Source organism: Coregonus clupeaformis, unplaced genomic scaffold (assembly GCF_020615455.1).
Source record: "Coregonus clupeaformis isolate EN_2021a unplaced genomic scaffold, ASM2061545v1 scaf0266, whole genome shotgun sequence".
Taxonomy (NCBI): domain Eukaryota; kingdom Metazoa; phylum Chordata; class Actinopteri; order Salmoniformes; family Salmonidae; genus Coregonus; species Coregonus clupeaformis.
This window is the reverse complement of record NW_025533721.1, coordinates 347,834-372,486: the sequence shown is the minus strand read 5'-3', so window position 1 is coordinate 372,486 and position 24,653 is coordinate 347,834. Positions and strand designations below refer to the sequence as shown.

The following is a 24,653-nucleotide window of genomic DNA, read 5'->3' as shown; positions in this document are numbered from 1 at the left end:
TCCCAAATGTGTTCAATTGGGTTGAGATCTGGTGACGGAGACGTCCATATGGCATATGGTTTACATCGTTTTCATACTCAGCAAACCATTGAGTGACCACTAGTACCCTGCGGATGGGGGCATTGTCATCCTAAGGGGGCACAGCCATGGTAGCCAAAATAATGGCCTGCCCAGCATTTTTATATGACCCTAAGCATGATGGGATGTTAACTGCTTAATTAACTCAGGAATCACACCTGTGTGGAATCACCTGCTTTCAATATACTTTGTATCCCTCATTTACTCCCTAATTTACCTGTAGGCCTAATTGTGCGTGTGCACAGAAGATCTGCATTGCTTTCAATTGCTAGACTGATGATCATGAGCACTCACCTCAACTTAGCTAACATTTCCCAGTCTAATTGTGTAACCAAATATTTAAACAGAGATTCAGTGAAAACAAAAATCAAATTTGATTGATTTATCAAGACGAGTTCCCGTGCTTGTCTCAAGGCAGCACAATGCCGTGGTCCCAATCAAAACGGTGCTGAAATTACTGAAATCTGAAATCTAGTTGACCACACACGGCAATTACTTCACATTTATTATAACGGTTGGATGACTTTGGGAATTTCACGTAACCACGGCTCTATGAACTAAGCGATGCATTCAGTTGACCCAATTTTTTTTTACACCATCACAGCAGCGGAAAACATTTGGGGTTAACCCAAAGTCATTCAGGGCTAAAGCCCTGAAATCCCGGTCCTAGTGACGTCCTTGGATCTAATACCACAGACTAACAAGATATCTGGGCCCTGGGCACATCAACTTACCATAAAAAGCATAATGAAAAGGCCAGTCAAATATGCTGGTGCACGGTCTGTACATGTCAGTTTCACTTTTTCATCCTGAAACAGAGTAATTAATACACAATCAGGTGAGAAATAAGAGCACACATAAACAAGCAAACAAGCAGTAGTATCTATCTGACGGCGAACGTGACCTCAGCAGTGATTGCTTATGCTGACACGGCCATTTCCAAACAAGCCAGAGTGACTCTCGCCCCGAGCAGACTGACGGCGCTCCAACCAAGCACACATAATGGAAGCGAAACCGTGCAGTCAAATCGCATTTCAATGTGTATATATATATATATTTTTTAAAGAGGGTCAGCGACTTCAGACAGTGTTTCCAGATGCGCAAGGCAATGTAATGACTCCTTCGTGGTCTGATGACAAAGGAGCTGACATGCAAGAACTGCAGTTTTGCTGCTGAACAGGGGAAGCCAGACAGAAACAACCACCCTGGCATGTGCTGATATCCAACATGTGCTAACTGTTTTTATGCAGCAGTAAATAGAGACAGTGAAGGTTGTTCAGCTTATAGACTGCAGAGCATCTAAGACTAATAAAAGAGTTGATAGGAGTATCTGAGGGTGGGGGTATGGGTTATGGACAACTCCATGATATGTTACATTTTAGAGGAGAAGATGAGATGTGCATGTGGATCCTGTGACAGTAGAATTTAGGTCATCTATATAGGAGTCCAACTTCAGATTGGAATTCTTAGGTGACATTAAAGTTCTGGACTGTGGCTAATATGTTTAACTTTACAATAGTGGAGTTCACGTGAGGCGACAATTTCCATGTGTCACGGTGCCTTTACTCATAGTGCATGCGAAAGGGAAATGTCGCCCAGAGAATAGAGAGAGGGGAGAAGCAGTCTGTGTGCTTCCATTAGGATGGTTCCAGTCCCCATCTCTGACACTGTAAGTCAACAGCACCAGCGAAACAGACAATTGATGCAGAAAAATAATAGACAGAGTAACACTGAACACATGAATTATCCAAAGGAAAAGTCCATATTGAAAGAGATGGACAACACAACATAAATAATCTTCAATAATTCATTTATTCTATGCATGGAAGCATACATCGAATAAATAAATAATTGAATATTATTTATGGTGTGTTTGACAGCCCACCAAGAGGCACATGAGGGATCGGAAAAGGCCTACCTCGGGAGACATATCCTGTTTCTTCAGGGTCTTCTGCATGACTTTGATCTCATACTCAGCCCTATGGTGGCCCTAGGGGGTCAGATACACATTCATAAACATGCTCGTCCAGCGGTATCACCTTAGCGGTATCAACACATTTTCCTCAAGATGGAGGAACTGACATCATCCAGGTCAAATGGCGTTTTTACCAGTTGTCAAGTACATAGCAGATGACAGAGTTTTTAGTGTGGGCGTTGCTAAGTGTTTCAGCTCAGCGCGGCGGGGTACAGCTCAGTGTTTCAGCTCAGCGCGGCGGGGTACAGCTCAGTGTTTCAGCTCAGCGCGGCGGGGTACAGCTCAGTGTTTCAGCTCAGCGCGGCGGGGTACAGCTCAGTGTTTCAGCTCAGCGCGGCGGGTACAGCTCAGTGTTTCAGCTCAGCGCGGCGGGTACAGCTCAGTGTTTCAGCTCAGCGCGGCTGGGTACAGCTCAGTGTTTCAGCTCAGCGCGGCGGGTACAGCTCAGTGTTTCAGCTCAGCGCGGCGGGGTACAGCTCAGTGTTTCAGCTCAGCGCGGCGGGGTACAGCTCAGTGTTTCAGCTCAGCGCGGCGGGTACAGCTCAGTGTTTCAGCTCAGCGCGGCGGGGTACAGCTCAGTGTTTCAGCTCAGCGCGGCGGGTACAGCTCAGTGTTTCAGCTCAGCGCGGCGGGTACAGCTCAGTGTTTCAGCTCAGCGCGGCGGGTACAGCTAAGTGTTTCAGCTCAGCGCGGCGGGGTACAGCTCAGTGTTTCAGCTCAGCGCCGGCGGGGTACAGCTCAGTGTTTCAGCTCAGCGCGGCGGGTACAGCTCAGTGTTTCAGCTCAGCGCGGCGGGTACAGCTCAGTGTTTCCAGCTCAGCGCGGCGGGTACAGCTCAGTGTTTCAGCTCAGCGCGGCGGGGTACAGCTCAGTGTTTCAGCTCAGCGCGGCGGGGTACAGCTCAGTGTTTCAGCTCAGCGCGGCGGGGTACAGCTCAGTGTTTCAGCTCAGCGCGGCGGGGTACAGCTCAGTGTTTCAGCTCAGCGCGGCGGGGTACAGCTCAGTGTTTCAGCTCAGCGCGGCGGGGTACAGCTCAGTGTTTCAGCTCAGCGCGGCGGGGTACAGCTCAGTGTTTCAGCTCAGCGCGGCGGGTACAGCTCAGTGTTTCAGCTCAGCGCGGCGGGGTACAGCTCAGTGTTTCAGCTCAGCGCGGCGGGGTACAGCTCAGTGTTTCAGCTCAGCGCGGCGGGGTACAGCTCAGTGTTTCAGCTCAGCGCGGCGGGGTACAGCTCAGTGTTTCAGCTCAGCGCGGCGGGGTACAGCTCAGTGTTTCAGCTCAGCGCGGCGGGTACAGCTCAGTGTTTCAGCTCAGCGCGGCGGGTACAGCTCAGTGTTTCAGCTCAGCGCGGCGGGTACAGCTCAGTGTTTCAGCTCAGCGCGGCGGGTACAGCTCAGTGTTTCAGCTCAGCGCGGCGGGTACAGCTCAGTGTTTCCAGCTCAGCGCGGCGGGTACAGCTCAGTGTTTCAGCTCAGCGCGGCGGGGTACAGCTCAGTGTTTCAGCTCAGCGCGGCGGGGTACAGCTCAGTGTTTCAGCTCAGCGCGGCGGGGTACAGCTCAGTGTTTCAGCTCAGCGCGGCGGGGTACACCAACATTTCTAGCATACAGGAGGAAATGTGTGCCAGAACAATGTGAGTGCAGTATCAGTAAGAGGGGATGCAGGCTTTCAAATATGAGTTTGGCATTCATGCATTTGGAAATGTTTACTTTACCCTCATTCTGATAAAGACACCTATTAGAATACCTCTACAGGTGATATTAATTATCTTGCCGGTCTACTTAACAACCTTAACCCCATCTACCAGTAAACAGAAACCACTGCATGTCACTTTATATTAAACAGAAGACAGCCCATAACTGTGCGAGCAGACAGAAACAGAGGAGGTAAAGCAAGTGTCTTTTAACCATCTCTGACATGCAACGAGCCGATGGAGAACCGCAGCAGTCAGTCATGAAGAACAGTTTACCAGACACCCTGGTGGTAAGGCAGGTATGAGGTAAACAACTGTCAACTCTGCTACCATCAGTAGGTGCTGCCTAGTGCCTAAACGAAAAATATATATATAATGCTGAGGACAGGGGATGTTAAGAAGCACTTTAATGAGAGAGAGAGAGACAAAGAAAGAGAGAGAGCGCGATAGAGAGGGAGAGACGCAGACGACAGACAGATGGTAAGAGAGAGAACAGATATTCCTTTTATATCTAGACAAAAAAACACCTTCATACTGCCTCTTCTTTATATCTAAAAAGGGGTGTGGGTAAAAAACGTGCTACATTAAATTCTGCTTTAAGACCTAGTCATCGTTGCAGTATTTTCTTTATTTTATCTCGTATTCTTGTGTTTTTACAGTGGGGAAAAAAAGTATTTAGTCAGCCACCAATTGTGCAAGTTCTCCCACTTAAAAAGATGAGAGAGGCCTGTAATTTTCATCATAGGTACACGTCAACTATGACAGACAAAATGAGACAAAAAAATCCAGAAAATCACATTGTAGGATTTTTTATGAATTTATTTGCAAATTATGGTGGAAAATAAGTATTTGGTCAATAACAAAAGTTTCTCAATACTTTGTTATATACCCTTTGTTGGCAATGACACAGGCTTAACGTTTTCTGTAAGTCTTCACAAGGTTTTCACACACTGTTGCTGGTATTTTGGCCCATTCCTCCATGCAGATCTCCTCTAGAGCAGTGATGTTTTGGGGCTGTCGCTGGGCAACACGGACTTTCAACTCCCTCCAAAGATTTTCTATGGGGTCGTGACCGGGAGACCCATGGGGCGGCGCACAATTGGCCCAGCGTTGTCCAGGGTAGGGGAGGGAATGGCCGGCAGGGATGTTGGTAGAGCATGGCGTTTGCAACGCCAGGGTTGTGGGTTCGATTCCCGCGGGGGGCCAGTATGAAAAATAAATAAAAATATGTATGCACTCACTAACTGTAAGTCACTCTGGATAAGAGCGTCTGCTAAATGACTAAAATGTAAAATGTAAATGTAAAATGTTGAGATCTGGAGACTGGCTAGGCCACTCCAGGACCTTGAAATGCTTCTTACGAAGCCACTCCTTCGTTGCCCGGGCGGTGTGTTTGGGATCATTGTCATGCTGAAAGACCCAGCCACGTTTCATCTTCAATGCCCTTGCTGATGGAAGGAGGTTTTCACTCAAAATCTCACGATACATGGCCCCATTCATTCTTTCCTTTACACGGATCAGTCGTCCTGGTCCCTTTGCAGAAAAACAGCCCCAAAGCATGATGTTTCCACCCCCATGCTTCACAGTAGGTATGGTGTTCTTTGGATGCAACTCAGCATTCTTTGTCCTCCAAACACGACGAGTTGAGTTTTTACCAAAAAGTTATATTTTGGTTTCATCTGACCATATGACATTCTCCCAATCCTCTTCTGGATCATCCAAATGCACTCTAGCAAACTTCAGACGGGCTTGGACATGTACTGGCTTAAGCAGGGGGGACACGTCTGGCACTGCAGGATTTGAGTCCCTGGCGGCGTAGTGTGTTACTGATGGTAGGCTTTGTTACTTTGGTCCCAGCTCTCTGCAGGTCATTCACTAGGTCCCCCCCGTGTGGTTCTGGGATTTTTGCTCACCGTTCTTGTGATCATTTTGACCCCACAGGGTGAGATCTTGCGTGGAGCCCCAGATCGAGGGAGATTATCAGTGGTCTTGTATGTCTTCCATTTCCTAATAATTGCTCCCACAGTTGATTTCTTCAAACCAAGCTGCTTACCTATTGCAGATTCAGTCTTCCCAGCCTGGTGCAGGTCTACAATTTTGTTTCTGGTGTCCTTTGACAGCTCTTCGGTCTTGGCCATAGTGGAGTTTGGAGTGTGACTGTTTGAGGTTGTGGACAGGTGTCTTTTATACTGATAACAAGTTCAAACAGGTGCCATTAATACAGGTAACGAGTGGAGGACAGAGGAGCCTCTTAAAGAAGAAGTTACAGGCCTGTGAGAGCCAGAAATCTTGCTTGTTTGTAGGTGACCAAATACTTATTTTCCATCATAATTTGCAAATAAATTCATAAAAATCCTACAATGTGATTTTCTGGATTTTTTTCCTCAATTTGTCTGTCATAGTTGACGTGTACCTATGATGAAAATTACAGGCCTCTCTCATCTTTTTAAGTGGGAGAACTTGCACAATTGGTGGCTGACTAAATACTTTTTTTCCCCCCACTGTATTTGTGATTTGATGTTGTCTAGATTGTTACTTTTATCACTACACTGTTGGGAAAGAGCTCACAAGTAAGCATTTCACTGTACTATTTTACATCCGTTGAATCCTGTGCACGTGGCAAATAAACTTTGAAACTTGAAATGATGGCCAGATAACCACTAGCCTACTCCCACCCCTCAAAGTGGCAAATAAGGGACTGTTTGAAAGGGGGGTCATATAAACATTGACTTATTCTATTTTAGAGATAACATACCATGAATTCTGTCTGAAATAGATAAGTGTCAGAGTGAGGGAGAGTGTTATAAACCTTGTCCGGGGAAGTTGGTTAGTATTGAGTAACAGCAGCTGCAAAGGAAGCTGCTAGAAAATTAGGTTAATAAATAAATAAAATCAATTTCAAACCTTGTGCGCCTGCTTCAGGAACCACCATAATATAAAACATAAAAAACATGATTAAGAGAATAAATCATTTTTCATTGTTTATTGTATCAGACATTCATGTCCAAATTGGCCAAACAGGTTCCAAAACAAGGGCATAGGCTCACCTCTTCCTCTTCAAAGCCAGTCAAATCCCAGATGTAATTGAGTCTCATTTGCCTTCTCTTCCAGTGCTCCATGAACATGGCAGCTGGGAAATAAAACACAACCCATCCTTAAATCAGTCCCTCCAGGATTTTGGGATCAAAATTTGTTCAGCAAAATCAACAATTCCCTGCATATTATGCGTAGTCTCGAAAACCAGACACTAGGCAACAGTGACTAGGGTCTGGTTTCAACGATGGACTCTTTTGGCATAGAGGAACTACGTCACTGCCTACGTCACTACTGTATCCGGGGTGGGTCCTCTTCAGACAGAAACTCCCCCAACAAATCACAAGGCAGACATGCCAGAACATCGCGATTCAAAACCAAAATTTGAAGGCAAACCTTTGCAGTGGTTTTAGTAAAGGTAGTTAATGCAAACTAGCCACTTGCGAAATGCACTCATTAAAAGTAACTTCTGATCTCCATCTTGCTAGCTACTATTTTGTATTTTATTCAAGTGGATAGAGTACTGACTGATGTCGGCAGTGTTGAAGTTCCTCTATGCCAGGGGTATTCAACCTTTACTTGCCCAGGGATCCCCTCCCAGGCAAACCGGCGGCCCAGGGATCCCAATCATTCGTTAGCAAAAAATAAAATAATATGGCAAGGAGAAGTAATCAACATCTAAAAATAGTTTTTCATTATTTTGACCTCCCCACATAATTGGAAGAGAAAGCGTAAACTAACATAGCCCATAAGCTAGAAAGGTATCTCGAAACTCATAAGAGCAGCTGTTTAAACAAAGGTTAGCAATGTGTTGGCAAAAATGTATGTCTAAGTCAAGAAAGCTTACTAGCAGCCAGTTGCACTTGCCACACTGGTAGCCTATTCGCGGGTGTTTTTTTAAAGCCTATGTCAGATACTCCAGTGAGTGTAATTGGCTCAATTTTAGGAGTTGAGCCATAAAGTTGACATAATTAGAAATAAGATATTCTCCTCCTTTCTGCTGTAGGCATGTAATAAAATAAAATCCTTTATTCTGTTGTTGCTAGCGATACATTGGGGAAAAAATGCAGACCCCCTGCAGTACTTTCACAGACTCCTGGTTGAATACCCCTGCTCTATGCCAAAAGAGTCCAACATTGAAACCAGACCCTAGTCACTGCCTAGGGTCTGGTTTTCGAGACTACTATGCAAGGGCTTGCAAATTTGACCAATTACTGCACTATTACCACATAAAATAGTCAAATCACTGCAATATTATCCCATTAAAACTGACGGATCACCGCACTACAAAGAGGACTCGCAATTTCAACCAATCACGGCACATTTACCGCATAATATGGTTCAATCAAGTCACGTCAAAATGTTTCCCTCATCAGCGCACGTGTGACAAATTGGACAATGTTTTTGCATATTGCAATGAAAAATATCAGAATTGCAGCAGTAAAATCAGGCATTTCTGCCCACAAGTATTTTTTTTTTTTATCACCACGAAATCCTGGAGGGACTGCTTAATGACTACAGTACGAGAAAGACATAGCAAAGTGAATGGACCAGGGTTTATACTTCAAATACAGTATATTAAAAAAGATAAACATCTCTAAAACGCAAACAGGTTATGATCTTATCTCCTCCTAAAATAGGAAGCTAAAATCCAAACCATTACTACAATTTTAACTCAAAAGACGGTCTTATAATGGCAACTGACACTGGTCTCCCCGTGACTCTGCACAGCCTGGTCTCATAGACTAGACATAACATAGTAAATGTAAATCCGGGACACTCAAATTAGTATGATATGCTACGTTTGGTATGGTTACATAAGACATATGTTTTTTTAAGGCAAAAATGAAAGCAGGGTGGCTTTGAGACCAGGTTGCCCTGCAGGACTCTGCCTGGTCCTGTGGTCTGTAGCAGATGGGATTGTTTTATTGGCAGAAGATGGGAGAGAACATGGGAGGGACGGCTCACCCCAGAGGGCCATGAAGATGGAGAAGAAGACGGTGGCCGGGTTGTCAAAAAGATGGCTGGCCCTGGCCGTGCCGCATGCGGTGTTCAGCTTCCAGTAGCTGCAAGCGCGGTCGCACAGTGGGCACATGGTGATGTTGTTTCTCGGATCACAAATCTCCATGCTGCGTGGGAGAAAAACAGTGGAACGCCTCAGTAAAAGACATCTAACCATAATGATCAGCATCAACTCAGTTACCAGTTTTAGAGGTTATAGAGTCCAACAGCAACGAGGAATGCAATAATGTAATAGTGAAATATTCTAGGGCAGGGCTCTCCAACCCTGTTCCAGGGGCCTCGTTTATCAAAGGTGCGTGCGCACAAAAATACTAAATCTTGCCTACGCCACTTCCCGCAAAGGTTGTTATTTATCAAATGTTGAACTTGACAGGAAAGTGTGCGTATCTCCACACAAATCTCAGACCATGCATATGCACAACTTCTAGTGGTTGATCAGCTGTATTGCAAGCAAATGTTGTCATTTTGGGGGAAATAGAGGTGGTTGATGAACAGTAATTATAATAATGGTAGGCTAATAAAAACATAGGTCTAATGATAAAACTGATGTATTTGCCGTTGGTAAGAAGATCGCATAGCAGCATTTATTTACTGCTACACAACAAATATTAGGCTACCATTTATCCATTGCTCATTTAATAGCCAACCATGCTCGAAAGTAAATAGAATGGTAGCCTATGACAGTATAGGTAGGCTACAGTATTGCTGTGCAATAGAAGCACGACATAATGGCCTATTTAATCTCAGAGCCTATAACAAGGCAGGAGATATGAACAGGAGATAGTAACACAATCATGTATTGATAAACAAAATACTGAACAACAATGTATTTTGTATAGAAGTGTTGGCTGTAGGCAACATTTTCTTTTAAATTGTTCAATAGACAATCAATCTTGTAGAATGCCAGTGTTTTGCACTTGGTATAGGCAGCATTAATTTTTGGTTTAAAAAAGTTACTGCAAAAACATACTGCCCACACCTCTACAGAAATGTGATCAAATTTGCCATTGCACTTTATTTTATAAACTGTCATGGTCCAGTTCCAACATCTCTAAATCATACAGCAAATCAGGGCGTTTTTGTTCCCATAAAAAGGGGAATAGAGGGTGTTTTCTAGGCGGGGTTGTAACGCCACAGGAGCATTGGTTTAGGGCCAAGGTGACACTGTCACGCCCTGGCTCTGGGGACGCTTGTATGTTGAGCCAGGGTGTGAGTGTTCTTTATGTTGTTCTAGTTTTGTGTTTCTAGGGTATAGTTCTTGTATTGTGTTTCTATGTTGGCCAGAGTGGTTCTCAGAGGCAACGAGTGTCAGCTGTTGCTGGTTGTCTCTGATTGGGAACCATATTTAAAACAGTCTGTTTTTCCACAGTGTTTGTGGGATCTTGTTCCTGTTGTAGGTTTGTACCTTTGGACGTCACGTATCGTTTTTGTTATTTTGTTTGTGTATCAATTTTAAAAGCATGTTCGCAAATAACGCTGCGCCTTGGTCCTCTGTATACGACGATCGTGACAGACACTGTCCTAACTGGTAGAGTCTCTTAACTCAGGCCAGCAGACTGAGAAGATAAAAAGGCGCTACACAGGGAGGGTCGCTTATAGATACATACAGATAAAATACCAAGAACGCACAGACTCAAAATGAAAAGCAATAACAAAACATCACGGCATGTCTGTGCCAGTCAACTGTTACAAAACTGTATTTAGCAACTCTTACAACAATGGGTTATTGATAAACCATCACTAGTGTTTCCAAGCCATTAGAAATCTAAATGATGGTCTAGGTGTAAGTGCAGTTGTAGGTGAAATTGTTTATAGTTGTGGGTTTAATTGTAGTTGTGGGTGTAGTTGTAGTTGTGGGAGGTCAGTGTACCTGGGAATGTCATTGTCCACAGTGGCACAGCCATACAGGAACACTATGACCCCCACTATGGCAGCAGGGATCAGCATCTGGGTGTAAACCCCCAGCCAGGCAAAGTACAGGCCAATCTTCTCCCCAAAGTACTTCCTGCAGTAGAGGAAAGAAAGCAGCACTGAGTACATACAGTACCAGTAAAAGGTTTGGACACACCAACTCATTCAAGGGGTTTTCTTTATTTGTACTATTTTCTACATTGTAGAATAATAGGGAAGACATCAAAACTATGAAATAACACATATGGAATCATGTAGTAACCAAAAAAGTGTTCAACAAAACACAATTTATATTTGAGATTCGTCAAATAGCCACCCTTTGCCTTGATGACAGCTTTGCACACTCTTGGCATTCTCTCAACCAGCTTCATGAGGTAGTCACCTGGAATGCATTTCAATTAACAGGTGTGCCTTCTTAAAAGTTAATTTGTGGAATTTGTTTCCTTAATGCCTTTGAGCCAATCAGTTGTGTTGTGACAAGATAGGGGGGTATACAGAAGATGGCCCTATTTGGTAAAAGACCAAGTCCATTTTATTGCAAGAACAGCTCAAATAAGAAAAGAGAAACGACAGTCCATCATTACTTTAAGACATGAAGGTCAGTCAATAGGGAAAATCTCAAGAACTTTGAAAGTTTCTTCAAGTGCAGTCGCAAAAACCATCAAGCGCTATGATGAAACGGGCTCTCATGAAGACCGCCACAGGAATGGAATACCCCTAGTTACCTCTGCTGCAGAGTAGAAGTTCATTAGAGTTACCAGCCTCAGAAATTGCAGCCCAAATAAATGCTTCACAGAGTTCAAGTAACAGACACATCTCAACATCAACTGTTCAGAGGGGACTGTGTGAATCAGGCCTTCATGGTCGAATTGCTGCAAAGAAACCACTACTAAAGGACACCAATAAGAAGAAGAGACCAGCTTGGGCCAAGAAACACGAGCAATGGACATTAGACCGGTGGAAATGTGTCCTTTGGTCTGGAGATTTTTGGTTCCAACCGCCGTGTCTTGTGAGACGTGGTGTGGGTAAACTGATGATCTCCGCATGTGTATTTCCCACCGTAAAGCATGGACGAGGAGGTGTTATGCTGTAGGGGTGCTTTGCTTGTGACACGGTCTGTGCTTTATTAACCAGCATGGCTACCACAGCGATAAGCCATCCCATCTGGTTTGCACTTAGTGGGACTATATCATTTGTTTTTCAACAGGACAATGACCCTACACACCTACAGGCTGTGTAAGGGCTATTTGACCAAGAAGGAGAGTGATGGAGTGCTGCATCAGTTGACCTGGCCTCCACAATCCCCCGACCTTAACCAAATTGAGATGGTTTGGGATGAGTCGGACCGCAGAGTGAAGGAAAAGCAGCCAACAAGTGCTCAGTATATATGTGGGAACGCCTTCAAGACTGTTGGAAAAGCATTCCAGGTGAAGCTGGTTGAGAGAATGCCAAGAGTGTGCAAAGCTGTCATCAAGGCAAAGGGTGGCTATTTGAAGAATTTCAAATATATTTTGATTTGTTTAACACTTTTTTGTTTTCACTATTATTCTACAATGTAAATAGTAGGTGTGTCTAAACTTTTGACTGGTAGTGTACATCAGGAATCAGTTCAGATATGGTGGTTAACTAACATTAACTCAGGCCAATGATATAATGCTTTGTCTGTTTGATTGCTCCAAGACAGTATAGTATATAGTCTCTGTTTGTCATGTCCTAGAGTTTAGAGCAGGATTCTCTCACCTGATTAGTCCAATTGGTTGGTACTTGTAGAAGACACTGTAGCTTGCCCATTCTTCATACAAGATCTGACGAGACAATAACGGGTAAAACAACATTTTAAATGAAACAAAATACTTAGTGAGGCAAATCCATGATGGAAGACAATTTAATTAAATGACTATTTAATCTAGTTTATTATCTTACCTCTGAGACTCTCATTATAGAACAGAGGAGAAGTCAGTTTGGGATCATAAATGATTGAAATTCATCATGCCGATTATGCATTTAAAAAATGCCGATGGGAAACGGTCAGTCCTATCACAAAGCCCTTATGAAATATTGCATGGCCGTTACTAGTCACAGCTGTGCTGTGATCTCAATGCTATAATTGCAGCCTTAGATTTGCCAAATGCAAAGTACAGTACGTCTGTGTGATTGAGTACATCTGTACACAGAATCAGTGCCATTAAGGCCCAGGGGCCGGTTGCATAACATTTTTTATTTTCCCCTGATCTTTTCCCTTAAAGTTTCCTTAAAATGTTTTGTGCAACTGACTAAAGTTAAGTTGAATTCCCCCCTTAAATTAAGTAAAAAAGTTAAGGGTGCCTATGAAGTCCCTTAACTGCTTCATTCAGTATGGATATCAATGTAAACAGCATTTGTGGAGGTGAATGTTGCTTTCATCTGCCCTGGTTACAATAGGAAAACATCATCCAGCTAAGCTACTTAGCTAAACAATGGAAGATGCACAATCCATAGCTACAAAGCTAGCTGGCTAGTTAGCTAGCTACTCTGTAAGCTAGCTTGAAGTGCTCAAAACTAATAGAAACAGGTTGAGAAAGAAGTAACTACAAGGAACGTGGTGTATTATCTTCTGAAGCAATTTGGCTATCCTGTCTTGATTGTAGAAGTTCTATTTTGCTAGCTCACAAAATAAATGCGATCTCTTTGATGAGACGTTTAGTCAGTGAATCAGGCCATCTCCATGGTAACCAGATACTCATTCTTCAGTACATGCCTTCAAACTACCATAAAACCCCTTAACCTGTTCAACTCTGACCCACTCTGGCATTTTCTAAATTACGCATAATATTGTATACTACCTACATTAACTATGTTTCGGTTTCAAAACTATAAGTCCTACAAACACATTCTTAGTACTGGTAGAACGGTAAGAACTGTGGGACTCCGATAAAGGTGTCAGAAACAATGTGACTACTACAGAGCCCAAGATACAGCAGACCGAACAAAACACATTTACATTTGTTTTTCATAGGGTGGGGGTCCCCCCAATTGTCCCCATGTTGGGGAATAAGAGGCTTGAAAGTCTAGGTTTGAGATCAAATATATGTCACCAATTACTGTTCCAAAAGGAATGTAAAAAAAGTATGCATTTCTTTGGGTCAGATCTTTTACGTAATGGTGGCACTCTAAACATGTGCAAATCCCCATTGGAACACAGCCATTTTTAAAGTGCAGGGCTTGTGCAACGTGCCATACCTTCATTTTATACATATGAGGAGAAAGCTGAAGTCTCTACCGATCCATTGATGTAAATATATCCTTTGTCTGATTCCCAGTTTGTCCACTAGAAAGCAGTAGGAGATCACATGACGTCTCTTGGACACTTGAAACTAGTTGAGTCTGGCTTGGGTAGTTTTCTCCTCTCACCCCAAAATGGCACAGTGAATTGGAACAACCGCTAAGAGTTTAACAGGTTTTACGTATGCCTTTACATGAGGATATATTTGAGGGTCTCTATGCAACGTCCTTAAAACCCTTTCCTGCAGTCAAATGACCAAGTGGCCTCATGGGTGGAATGTTATTAATAATATAAATATTTTTCACTATTTCATAATTAATAAACATTTATTTTTTAAACACAGAAAATCCGGTGTTTCTATGTCAACCGGTTTTGTTATATTTCAGTCTTCTGTGATGTATATAAAGTCTAATATTGGGACGCCAACAAAAAATGTAATACATTTCATCATTTATTTATTTTTAAGCTCATAACCATGTGTGTGAGGTGTATACCTTTGTTTCAAAGTATATTTGTTTAAGACTACCAAGAAACACTCCGTGACCCTGATTTAGCCCACTGCAGTAAAAGGTTAAACAATTCCCTTAGGTAAGGGAAAATTATTCCTTAAGGTAAACCCTTAAGTATATATCTACAGAGAGGATATATAAATACAAAATTAAAAATGTCCCTCTATGTCGAGATCACAACTTATTTATCTCATGATCACTACATAACAAAAGTTGTTTTGTCGAGATCACGAGATAAAAGTACCCCGCATCATCCATTCATTTGTTCAGATGCACAATAGGCCCTTTTCACGATGACGTCATCTAACTTCCGCCTTTCCGCGTAGCAGGTTAACTTCACTTCCGTTCGCCCGTAACCTGAGACTTCTCAACGAAAATACAACTGTTGACCACTAACTAGCAAGCTAGCTACTTGAAGAAATTCCAAAAGGTACGTTTAAGTTAAATTAGTAAAGTTAAGAGTAATAATGTTTACGTATATGCAATGGTTTGTAACTTGCTAACGTTATTGTTAATTCATAATTGTTCACTGCCTTAGTTACTTAAAAAGTGGGCTAACGTTAGCTAACAACAACTTAGTACCAGATACCGATAACGTTAAAAGGTAGCGTTACATTGCTGCCTGGCTGTAATGTAACAAGTTTACTTAGCTAGCTATCTAACCCTTTGTTAGGCAGTTAGTTTATTCATGAATGTATAGTAACTCACCTATTCAAATACTGTTGTGCATGATAGCTAGATAAATATTGATTCCTGGTCAAAGCTGAATGTTAATTTAGCTGTTTCTTTTCTCTCGGTGTCTGTATCGCAACAGTATCCCATCCAACACCGAAGCATGGCACAATCTTCGAGAAGATGCTATTGCAGTGTACCATTTTGTTCAAACAACAAACAGAAATTCCCGTATCTGAGTTTTCACGATTTCCCTGTTGATGGAGAAATACGTGCCCGTTGGGTGAGGGGCGATCAGGAGAGATGAGGGACCAAGTTTTAAGATTCTTCGTGGGAGCACCTTTGTTTGCAGTCAGCACTTTCCCCCTGAGGATAGATACACATCGGCCAGTGGACGGATCCGTATTAAACAGGGATCAGTGCCGTCTAGATTCCACTGGAATGATTGGGGTAAGGATAGGTAGACAGCATTAAACGTAATACTACTGTAATCCAATAATATATTACTTGTACAAAATGTTTAATAATTTAATCCTGATGCAATATAGCTGCTACATTTTGTCATTTTAGGGACTGAAAAGTGATTACCAAAATGTATCATGACAAGCATATGGTTAATTTCACACATATAGGAGGCGGCTCACAAGCTCGGGAGTCAGTTTACCAGCGAGCAAGAAAGCGTCTTGGTGTTGCTGTCCTGGATGATTCTGATCATGAGATGCCTGACAGCACAGAGGGTGCTTTGCCTGCAGTGACAAACGATCACGACTATGCCTGCCGTCCTTCTCCTGGTTAGTATTACAAATAAGAGTAACCATGTATCTGTTTGGCAAAAAAAGTAAAAGTATATGGCAGTTAAGTAAAAATACTATTTTATACTACGATTTGGAGTAACTGGTCTCTCTGTGAAAAGACTTGGCGTTTTAAACCTCATCCATCTTAGAAGCTTCTTCAGTTTTATTTATTGAAAATGGGATGGGATAGATGAGTAATAACTAACCTACCAACATGTATGCTTTTTTCTTCCCCTTAAGGTAAACTGGACAGTGCTACTCAAAGAATTCGAGAGTTGGAGCTGCAAGTGTTGTCCCTAGAAATTGAGATCCAGCACCTGACAGTTAAGAAGCAGCATCCACTCCTTTTTAATTTTTGTGTCACAGATGAGGACTATCGCAACTACACACGATTCAGCTCAAAGGAGGTCTTCACTGTGTTTTGGGATTCTGTTTATCCCTCTGCTTCACGGCTTGTATACTGGTCTAAGGCACAGCAAACGGCACATGTGACACCTAGCCCTCACCGAAAACTTCCACTTATTGATGAACTATTTATGTTTCTGTGTCGTGTTGCAGCTGGGCTTCAGGAGAAAACCTTGTCTACCATCTTTGAGGTCAGCCTGTCCACAGTTAGCCGCATCATTTTAACATGGACTAGCTACCTTTACCAGGTTCTTGGCTCACTGCCGGTGTGGATGACAAGAGAGCAGGTGCAGGCCACAATGCCTGATAAGTTCAAGCTCTACTGCCCTCAGGTGAGAGTTATAGTAGACTGCACCGAGATCCGCTGTGAAACACCATCCTCCCTCTCACTACAGTCAGAAACCTTTTCGAGCTACAAAAATCACACCACCTTTAAAGGGCTGATTGGTGTAGCTCCATGTGGTGTTATCACATTTGTATCAAAGCTCTACACAGGCTCCATCTCCGACATGGAAATAACACGGAAATGTCAGATCTTGCATTTACTTCAGCCCGGAGATGAATTAATGGCGGACAAGGGTTTCCTGATCGAGAGGATGTTGTCAGAAGTGGGGGCAACACTCGTCATCCCTCCACTGAAAAAATCTCCTCAGCTCAGCAGGGAGGACACTCTTAAGACCCAGGCCATCGCCCGGCTGAGGATTTTAGTCGAGAGGGCCATACGGAGGGTGAAGGAGTACCATAGAGTCATTACTGACTCTTATCTTACGGTCGATACAAACAGCAGTAATATTAAAAAGAGGCTGCAAAACAGAAACTCGTCAGCTCATAACCTTCGCTAGCATAGGGCTAATTTAAGCTAAATAAAGATAAACACGTACCTTCATAATCAAACAGGTAACCTTCAACGAAGAACTTGTAGCCTTTATCAAGCTTCGATCTTGAAGTAAGGGACCACTTGTCAGCAAGTCGTTCTACGTCGTTAAGTCGTATTGGTGGCAGATGTGAAAGGGACTGGGTGAACTCCATAATGATGTGCTACTAGCTAAGCGTTCCTAAGCGACACCGGATGTAAACATAACCTGCATCGCGGCAGAACGGAAGTTGTCTGACGTCACGTGAAAAGGGCCTATAACCACCTCACCAAGGAGCCCTGTGGCCGCGTTGATTGCAATGTGGGGCATTTAAGCCCTGAACAATGCCTGACAGGTAGCCTTGTCTCCCAGGCCGTGTGCCGCCCCCAAGACCCCAGCCAGTCGCATGCAAGGAACAACGCAGCTAACTTGGCTAGTCTTGTGAGCTAGCTAGATAGTCTTGTTAGCTAGCAAGCTAGCTTGTTATCTGTGCTGGTTGTTAACTTGCATAACTGATATGTGTATGAGGGACACATGTTTTGTGTTAATATTTAAAAATGTACAGTGAGTGAGCTCCATTCCTGACAGGCTGATCACATTAAATTTCAGCTTCAGAGGTTGGTAAGTCAGGATGCTGCCTTGTAGGCTGTTTCATATGTAAGGCTCCTTGCAGACAGCATACAAGGCAGCATCCTCACTTATCAGCCTCTGAGGCTGCTATTGAATCTGATCAGCCTGTCAGGAATAGAGCTCACCCACTCAGTAAACTTAAATTATCCATATAACATGACGTGTCCCATACAATTATACACATATCAGTTATGCAAGCTAACAACCAGTATGGATAACAAGCTAGCTAGCTAGCTAACAAGACTACCTAGCTAACTAGCTAGCTCGCTCGCTCACTCACTCACAAGAGTAGCCAAGTTAGTTGCGTTGTTGCTTGCATGCGATTGGCTGTGGTCGTTGGGGTGGCGCACAGCCTCAGAGACAGTGCTGCCTTTCAGGCATCGTTCAGGGCTTAAATGCCCCACGAGCTCAGAAGCTCTTAGCCAAGGTAAGGGATATTTAGCTTGCTAACATTCTAACTTAGAACCTGATAATGAGCTCCAAACACAAATAAAAGCATGATGTTAGCATGAAATTTACCATCCCTTAGTGTATCAATCAATAGAAACGTACGCGCTGATCCACTGTGGGCTCTGCCGCCTCAGCCATACTGACAATCTATCATCAATACCTCCACTCCTATTTATAGAGTTTATCTCGTGATCTCGACAAAACAACTTTTGTTATGTTGTGATCATGATATAAATAAATTGTGATCTCGATAACGAGGGAATTATTTGTATTAATATGTCCTCTCTGGACTTCCGTGCTTAAGGGAAACACTTAAGATGTTTTATGCAACTGGGCCCAGGATCAGCATGTAGAGACAGGGTTCTGTGGTCTGTGTCGTCTGACAGTAGGCGGTTCAAGCTCAAGGTCATCCTTGAGCATCAAATGTTATTTAGACGACTCTTATATTGCTCCTCATTAGTCGCTAGCGTGCATCTACATGAAATTATATAAGTGAATTTCACTGTTGGTCTCATGTTGCACTCCACTGCCTGTCAGACATGAGGTTTCACTAATAAAATGCCATCGCTCTCAGGCAGGGAAATGGGCACCCAGGGGTCTTGCCATCAGAGCCTCACAAATATTATATTTTTACTGAACAGTAGTCCCAATGGCACAGCACCAAAAAAGCTTCAGTAGGTTACTATCCTCCGCCCCAATGGCCCTGTCTGTTCCCAAACAGAGCGCCCACTTTGCAAGACAAATTAGTGATGCCTGTGACTCATCATAGACCAGCCTAGCGTAAAAGAACACAGGACTGGAAAAACAACAAACCATGATACAACACATAACGACATCAACTCTGAAATGTGATCATGCCCTCATCTCAAGGACATAAGTAATTTCTGTGAGCATTCAATTTGCTCTGTGCACCGGACTACAGCACATGGGTGGGAAAAAACATACCACTGCCATATGGCAGCTTGGAAATTGAGTATTTCTCTGAGGCTTTAGGATTTTCTTTGCTCTGGGCGTAAATTGCTTAGATTCGACCAGACTGATTGTCGTACAATGCTTGAGGATGGTGAAAAGGGATTAAGCCTGTTGCCGTGGTGACACTTTCAATACATACAGTATAATTATTCTCTAAGCCAAAAGGGGCTTTTCCTCTCCATCGCTGGTAAGGGCTTGCTTTTAGATAGCGTTTGAATTCTGTGCTTTAACCTTTTCAATATGCTCTGTCACTATCAACAATACATTCCTGTCCTCACAAAAAGAAAATGGTTTATAACCAATGATTTGCTCGTCTCACCTTTCTGTCATTGGCCTCCGCCCCCACGCCGTCAACATCCCCCTGCAAGACAAGTAATGACACAATGAGTATTGTCTGGTCACAAAGCGCCTGGCTTTGCATGGGTATTGATATGTGTGGTAATACACTCACATCGTGAAGAGGGTACGCAGCAGTGTAAACACCATTGCCAAGGAGACTGGTGATTCCTGTAAACATTTTCAAGAGATCAAAATTACTATCAAACAGAAGGCACACAATAGCAATAATATTATACTACAGCATCCTACATGTAGTGCTGTCTATAAAGGTATTTTAAATGGGATAATAAGACAGATGTCATTTACACCCCTACAGGATCAGAATGAATTGTAATATTCCTAAGAGAGAGGGGACATGGCTTGGCTTACCCATGGTGTATTTGGCTTTAGTGCATCTTGTACGTTTCAACACTTCATATACCTAAACGGGTAAATAACATGAACATTTAAAAAAATACCTCTGCAATGTATTAAGATGATCTCAGGTAATCATCACATCCAAATAGGGCAGAAATCCTGTCTTGTGCCATGAATGTTAAGAAATTGACCTCTTTAAATTAAACTCCTGGCCATTAATGAACAACTCTAAATGCATTGATGGACAAGTTGTTTTCAAGCTTCACAGCGATCTCCAAAGTCATTATAGCTCAGTATTGATGTTTCTGTTAAGCGGTAAAGTTCTACACCATCTCCACTGGGAGCAATCTATGCTGATTGAGAAAGAATCCAATGAAAAGTTGATTACATTAACAAATCATAAATTTACTTGTGGTGTGAAGGGCTTTTTATTGTCTTGTCCATCTTTCAAGCAAATCTATAGTACTTACTATTGAGGCCCTGGTTTTGCTGTCGAAGAAAGACTCTCTGTCTGAGAGATCAAACCTGTTAATACAGAAGACAGAGGAGCCTTTTGTCAGGGGTTTATTTAAAGGGCAATGTACTCAACCAGGAGAAAGTATGTTGGTGTTCCATGCAGACATACAGTGGCTTGCGAAAGTATTCATCCCCCTCTGCATTTTTCCTATTTTGTTGCCTTACAACCTGGAATTAAAATTGATTTTTGGGGGGTTTGTATCATTTGATTTACACATCATGCCTAACACTTTGAAGATGCAAAACAATTTTATTGTGAAACAAACAAGAAATAAGACAAAAAAACGAAATACTTTGTAGAGCCACCTTTTGCAATTACAGCTGCAAGTCTCTTGGGGTGTGTCTCTATAAGCTTGGCACATCTAGCAACTAGACATTTTAAGGCGAAACTGCTCCAGCTCCTTCAAGTTGGATGGGTTCCGCTGGTGTACAGCAATCTTTAAGTCATACCACAGATTCTCAATTGGATTGAGGTCTGGGCTTTGGCGAGGCCATTCCAAGACATTTAAATGTTTCCCCTTAAACCACTCGAGTGTTGCTTTAGCAGTATGTTTAGGGCCATTGTCCTGCTGGAAGGTGAACCTCCGTCCCAGTCTCAAATCTCTGGAAGACTGAAACAGGTTTCCCTCAAGAATTTCCCTGTATTTAGCGCCATCCATCATTCCTTCAATTCTGACCAGTTTCCCAGTCCCTGCCGATGGTTTGCGCCAGACATAGCGTTTTCCTTGATGGCCAAAAAGCTCAATTTTAGTCTCATCTAACCAGAGTACCTTCTTCCATATGTTTGGGGAGTCTCCCACATGCCTTTTAGCGAACACCAAACGTGTTATTATTATTTTTTTCTTTAAGCAATGGCTTTTTTCTGGCCACTCTTCCGTAAAGCCCAGCTCTGTGGAGTGTATGGCTTAAAGTGGTCCTATTGACAGATACTCCAATCTCCGCTGTGGAGCTTTGCAGCTCCTTCAGGGTTATGTTTGGTCTCTTTGTTGGCTCTCTGATGAATGCCCTGCTTGCCTGGTCCGTGAGTTTTGGTGGGCGGCCCTCTCTTGGCAGGTTTGTTGTGGTGCCATATTCTTTCCATTTTTTAATAATGGATTTTCATGGTGCTCCGTGGGATGTTCAAAGTTTCAGATATCATATCAGTTTTGTAGGTACTGTACGTGGACAGCAATGTTTTTTTGTGGTCAAGATGTCATACACATATTGTCATTAGTTAGACCAGACATACAATACAAGGTGGTTACAGGGAGAATATGGTTGCAACATGTCTTGGTAGCTAGTGTTAGTCAGCAGCCTGGCCTACACAATGTTCATTGAGAGTCAGGAGCTCAAAATAGCCTGTAACCTCTATGCCCACTCTCTTGAATAAAACATAGCTCAAAACACATTATAATATTGTGCTTTTCACAATACATAATATTCTAACATCCAAATGCGGATTAGCTATTCCCTGAACATTATAGGATAAGTCTCTGTTTAAAAATAATATTGAATCGTAGTATTACAAACATCTTGGTTCAGATTTTGTGCCTGTTGATTGCACCTCTACATTATTACCGTAGGGCACAGTGGGGACATTAGCCATGAAAAAAAGCTCAAGACTGGCAAAGACTGCGGGGGTAGAAGAGGGCCATATCACATTATGGGGAAATGCACCTACTGAGATTAATAATTATAGGTAGCAGCCTGTATCATTCATACATAATCACATCTTCTGCACATTTAGTGCCTTGCAAAGTATTCATCCCCGTTGGCGTTTTTCCTATTTTGTTGCATTACAACCTGTAATTTCAATGGATTTTTATTTGGATTTATCTAAATGGACAAAATAGTCCAAATTGGTGAAGTGAAATGAAAAAAATAACTTGTTTAAATAAATTCTAAAAAATAAATAACGGAAAAGTGGTGCGTGCATATGTATTCACCCCCTTTGCTATGAAGCCCCTAAATAAGATCTGGTGCAACCAATTACCTTCAGAAGTCACATAATTAGTTAAATAAAGTCCACCTGTGTGCAACCTAAGTGTCACATGATCCGTCACATGATCTCAGTACATATACACATGTTCTGAAAGGCCCCAGAGTCTGCAACACCACTAAGCAAGGGGCACCACCAAGCAAGCGGCACCATGAAGATCAAGGAGCTCTCCAAATAGGTCAGGGACAAAGTTGTGGAGAAGTACAGATCAGGGTTGGGTTATACAAAAATATCCGAAACTTTGAACATCCCACGGAGCACCATTAAATCCATTATTAAAAAATTGAAAGAATATGGCACTACAACAAACCTGCCAAGAGAGGGCCGCCCACCAAAACTCACAGACCAGGCAAGGAGGGCATTCATCAGAGGCAACAAAGAGACCAAAGATAACCCTGAAGGAGCTGCAAAGCTCCACAGCGGAGATTGGAGTATCTGTCCATAGGACTACTTTAAGCCATACACTCCACAGAGCTGGGCTTTACGGAAGAGTGGCCAGAAAAAAGCCATTGCTTAAAGAAAAAAAAAAAGTAAACACATTTGGTGTTCGCCAAAAGGCATGTGGGAGACTCCCCAAACATATGGAAGAAAGTACTCTGGTCAGATGAGACTAAAATTGAGCTTTTTGGCCATCAAGGAAAACGCTATGTCTGGCGCAAACCCAACACCTCTCATCACCCTGAGAACACCATCCCCCAAGTGAAGCATAGTGGTGGCAGCATCATGCTGTGGAGATGTTTTTCCCCATCGGCAGGGACTGGGAAACTGGTCAGAATTGAAGGAATGATGGATGGCGCTAAATACAGGGAAATTCTTGAGGGTAATTAATATATTTCATATATGCTATTGCAAAAATTATCATTTGGTTGTGTTTATGAAGGTCTAAGGTAACAGAATACTCTTTCTTTTACTCTCCTGTCTCACTGTTTCATTTGGTAGTGGCGGGGGAACCTACGCAGTGCCTATCATTCTGGCTTTTTTGTGCTTAAGCCTAGAAGGTGTAGGTTATTCAGGCTGAGGCTCAGAATCAGAAGAATAATCAGAGCTGTCATGATCAATTTCTTCCCCGCCATCAGTCATTTTCATTTGGATCTTGTAGCATCGCTAACACAGCATGTGCATCCATTCGTCTTGGTCTTCTTGCCATTGTAAATTACGCACGCTCTCACTGTGTACTCCAAGTAGGCCAGAGTAGACTGATAAACCTGCTTAGATTTGGTGGACTGAAATAGGGTACATAACATTTTGAGTTTATAATTAGAACATACTAATACAATTGAATGGGCCGCCCTGTTCTTCATTCATAATTGGTGATTACATAATTATGCATTGTTCGCTTCCCTTCGCTTGTCAACACACCCATCCTCCCAATCATACATTCTTAATTTATTTCATCTGTTGTTATATGTGTGAAATTAGTTTCGAGGCAATTATTGGTGTAATTATAAACTGGGCACGGCACATTTCACTGTTGGGAGAAGAAGCTGAGCAGGCCCTACTATTGTGAAAAGGAGGAACAACGGGGGAAAAACATCAAACTGGTTATAACTCCAGTTCTGTTTTTCATATTAAGATTCTAACAACGGTACATTTACATTTTAGTCATTTAGCGTGTTATATAGACTTATTTAGGAAAAGTCAAGGACGGAGGGGGACAAGACTTAAAAAATGGCAGAGTAATAATTGTTTTAAATTCATGAGCAGTCAAAATGACTGCTTTAGTGGTTCTAGTGGTTCTAGTGTTAATAACGCCATTTTCTCTCCAATTTCGTGATATCCAATTGGTAGTTACGATCTTGTCTTATCACTGCAACTCCCCAACAGGCTCAGGAGAGGCGAAGGTCGAGTAATGCGTCCTCCGAAACGTGATCCACCAAGCCACTTCTTAACACAATGCTCACCTTAACCCTGAAGCCAGCCGCACCAATGTGTTGGAGGAAACACAGTACAACTGATGACCGAAGTCAGCTTGCAGATGCCCGGCCTGCCACAAGGAGTCGCTAGAGTGCGATGAGCGAAGGAAAGCCCCTGGCCAAACCCTCCCCTAATCCGGACAATGCTGGGCCAATTGTGCGCCGCCCTATGGGCCTCCCAGTCACGGCCGGCTGTGACAGAGCCTGGGATCGAAACCCAGGCTGTAGTGGCGCCTTAGACCGCTGCGCCACTCAGGAGGCCCCTACTGTAATGATTGCAATAGCTATACTGTA

At 42.9% G+C, this 24,653-nt stretch overlaps 1 protein-coding gene across 2 annotated transcripts in view; it reads right to left on the bottom strand.

Annotated features, from left to right (window-relative positions):
• The window catches only part of LOC121573324 (anoctamin-1-like), a 58,662-nt gene that overhangs the window by 22,500 nt on the left and 11,509 nt on the right, over nt 1-24,653 (bottom strand). Inside the window, exons 6-16 of one of the 2 annotated variants that reach the window (XM_041885205.2) lie at nt 20,423-20,477; nt 19,965-20,016; nt 19,708-19,763; nt 19,576-19,617; nt 12,449-12,513; nt 10,668-10,802; nt 8,744-8,904; nt 6,790-6,872; nt 6,647-6,655; nt 1,997-2,068; nt 813-887 (exon numbers count right to left, since the gene is read on the bottom strand). In XM_041885205.2, coding sequence (XP_041741139.2) covers nt 813-887; nt 1,997-2,068; nt 6,647-6,655; nt 6,790-6,872; nt 8,744-8,904; nt 10,668-10,802; nt 12,449-12,513; nt 19,576-19,617; nt 19,708-19,763; nt 19,965-20,016; nt 20,423-20,477 — 805 coding nt within the window. The remainder of the gene's footprint in view (nt 1-812; nt 888-1,996; nt 2,069-6,646; nt 6,656-6,789; nt 6,873-8,743; nt 8,905-10,667; nt 10,803-12,448; nt 12,514-19,575; nt 19,618-19,707; nt 19,764-19,964; nt 20,017-20,422; nt 20,478-24,653) is intronic. The other variant, XM_041885206.2, reaches the window with a different exon arrangement.